We start from the raw sequence: 2510 nt of genomic DNA, 5'->3' as shown, positions 1-2510 counted from the left end.
AAATTACAGTCATCTACAAGCTTTGCAAGTGGGAAAACCTGAAAAATTAACAGTGTATCAAATACTTGTTCTCCCCACTGTAGTAGAGTCCAGCCAGGAAGTTAACTATAGAAAAGTTTCAGTGGTCAGTGCTGATGTTCAGATTATTTGCTGGGTTCTGTTGAAGACATTTAACAGGTGATGTTTCTCCTCAGCATCGCCGGCAGCCTGGTCTACTCCTACATCACCTTCACACAGGAACACACCAGTGAGTCCAGACTAAAACCCTCAGACTAACATCACTGTTTTTATATGCAAGGATCTGTAATCTGARTACTAATGTTTGGGATTACAGAGAAGGCGTAACTCAAAGTCCGGATCTGATCCTCGAGGTTCTGAAGAAAAATCCTCACTTTTATAAACAGCAACATGTTTACTTAATTAGTTTAAATCAGTGTGTTTTTTTATAATGTAATGATTTTCATTTCAGTCTACATATTTAATTATGTACATTTTTTTATAAGAAATGATCAAAATAAATATTTTTAAGTACGTGTGGACATTTATCAAAACTATTCAGCTGCACTGTTAATGAGCAGTTGTTGAATACGCTTTATTTGTCAGGAAAAGAAAACTTTACACGAATCATTGCTGAGAAAACCTYGAGCACAAAGTAAAACAAAAGCTGAGAAGTTGCTGAACCAGAACAGGTTGTTCTGGAAAGAACCAACAGTTTTTATTATTTTAAAGCGAAACACAAACTCTCAAACCGAGCAACGTTACAAAGTCTGGAAGTTCTGTCAGACCAGGAAAGATTTTTAATTACGTCCATTTTAGAGAAACTCTGAACTGAAGTTGCTCAACATAAACACAGAGACCAGAAGAGCCAGACACGTTGGAGAGAGAGAAAAAGGTAAGAAATCTGTACAGACTTTACAGGTGAGGTCACAAACTTTCTGTCTAGTACAAACAAAGCATCGAACTCTGAAAATGTAAAAAATACAGAGGTCTACGTGAGTTATATTACAGGACATCACTGATGTCAGCTGCTCTTCACAAACAAACCTGCAGGTTTATTCACCGACGGACAGGAGCCGGGGTCGGTTCTGCCGGGGTCGGTTCTGCCGGGTCCAGCAGCGCGGACCCGGCTCCTGTTTTTCTTACATCGTTGTGGTTCCAACATTCTTCAACAGCAAACAAAACGGTTTCAAAACGCCAACAGCCATCAACGGTTCTTTTTCTCTTTTTTTAGGTGAAAAAATATAAATATCTCCTGTGTAAAAAAATAATGGCTGGTAATTTAAGTACAAATAGTAAAAGAAAAGTCTTGGCTAAATTTTGACGCTCTCCAAAACCCAGACTAGAGACGATGGGTGAGTTCAGATATGGTTTTGCTGTGGTACTTTGGGGTGAGCTCTGCAGACGGTCTGTGGGGGCAGGGCAGGGGGAGGGGCTGCTCCTCAGCCTATCGGGAACCTGGAGTCGGCTCAGGTTCCTCCTCCTCCTCCTCTGCTCAGCTGAGCAGAGAAGCTGTCCCCCTACATCAGAGTCTTTTTTTCTTTTTGCCGAGTCCGTTCAGTTCTCGTGTGTTCTGGCTGGTTCCACGTCACCAGGGCCCAGTGGCTCCGCCTCTGTCCTGCACCTCTTGGCGGGCCTGTCGGGCGCCAGGGCTGCTGGGGTTTTGTGGTCCGGCAGAGGCTCCAGAGAGCCGTTCCTGTCGTGGCTGGGCGAGCCGAGCTGGCTGCAGCCGTTGGAGCTGGCGTCAGGAAGAGGAGGAGGAAGAGGAGGCTCCTCTGGATGAGACGGCCCGTTGGACTGAACCCCCTCAGCTTTGACTTGGGACGACTGAGAGGCCTCCACAGGGTGACCGGCGACCCCTGGTGGAAATAAAATCAACTGTTAATAAAATAAAGAGATAGATGAAGAGTTTGCAGATAATCTGACCTTCAAACATAATCCAATCAGATTGTGGATAATGGCAGTGAAGGAGCTCGGATTTTTCTGCACTCAAATCCCCAGTTATGGTAAAGTGTAAGCATTTCAGCAGTCACATGTTCAAACATGTAATGTAAAGTTTGCTCATTATTGCTCCACACCAGTTTAACATGAAATTTTACTGCACATGGTGGAGTCAAAGTGTTTGCCCTCTTCTTCATTTCTCAATCTTTGACATCAGGAATATTCTACTGGCAGCCTGTGAGTTGCTTCATTCATCTCTTCAGCCCAAACCCACAGTTTTCRGCTTTATAAMTRCTTTTAGTTCAACACAGATGTGTTTGGTTTCTACAGAAACATCAGGATCTTGGCTAGAAGCTGGTAAAAAACATTTCTATGAACATCCAAGAAAGTTAAAAGTACAAGCAGTTGAAGATAAAACTATGAAAGTGAAAATAAAATCGGTTTAAAAAATTTAGCAAGTCAAAGATGTTAAAATATTATTTGTGACCCATCATATCAAAAAGAGGATTAAGTCAAATTTGGTCAAAATGATCTAATTACATTTTCATTTCTTGGCTTTAAAAGCTACATTT

The 2510-nt window shown here is 42.1% G+C and overlaps 2 protein-coding genes across 2 annotated transcripts in view; one reads left to right on the top strand and one right to left on the bottom strand.

Annotated features, from left to right (window-relative positions):
* Window positions 1-531, top strand: part of LOC106528421 (UDP-glucuronic acid/UDP-N-acetylgalactosamine transporter) — a 20375-nt gene extending 19844 nt beyond the window's left edge. Inside the window, exons 12-13 of the mRNA XM_014023587.1 lie at window positions 195-247; window positions 335-531. Of these exons, the coding sequence (XP_013879041.1) occupies window positions 195-247; window positions 335-345 (64 nt within the window). The 3' untranslated portion in view covers window positions 346-531. The remainder of the gene's footprint in view (window positions 1-194; window positions 248-334) is intronic.
* A 141-nt stretch (window positions 532-672) lies between these two features.
* LOC106528420 (mesoderm induction early response protein 1) overlaps window positions 673-2510 on the bottom strand; it is a gene marked incomplete at its 5' end in the record, with an annotated part of 29943 nt that continues 28105 nt past the window's right edge. The window contains 1 exon segment of the mRNA XM_014023586.1: window positions 673-1856. Within this exon segment, the coding sequence (XP_013879040.1) occupies window positions 1555-1856 (302 nt within the window).

Source organism: Austrofundulus limnaeus, unplaced genomic scaffold (genome assembly GCF_001266775.1).
Source record: "Austrofundulus limnaeus strain Quisiro unplaced genomic scaffold, Austrofundulus_limnaeus-1.0 Scaffold378, whole genome shotgun sequence".
Classification (NCBI taxonomy): Eukaryota; Metazoa; Chordata; class Actinopteri; order Cyprinodontiformes; family Rivulidae; genus Austrofundulus; species Austrofundulus limnaeus.
Note: the sequence above shows the minus strand (reverse complement) of the source record. Positions and strands in the feature narration are given on the sequence as shown.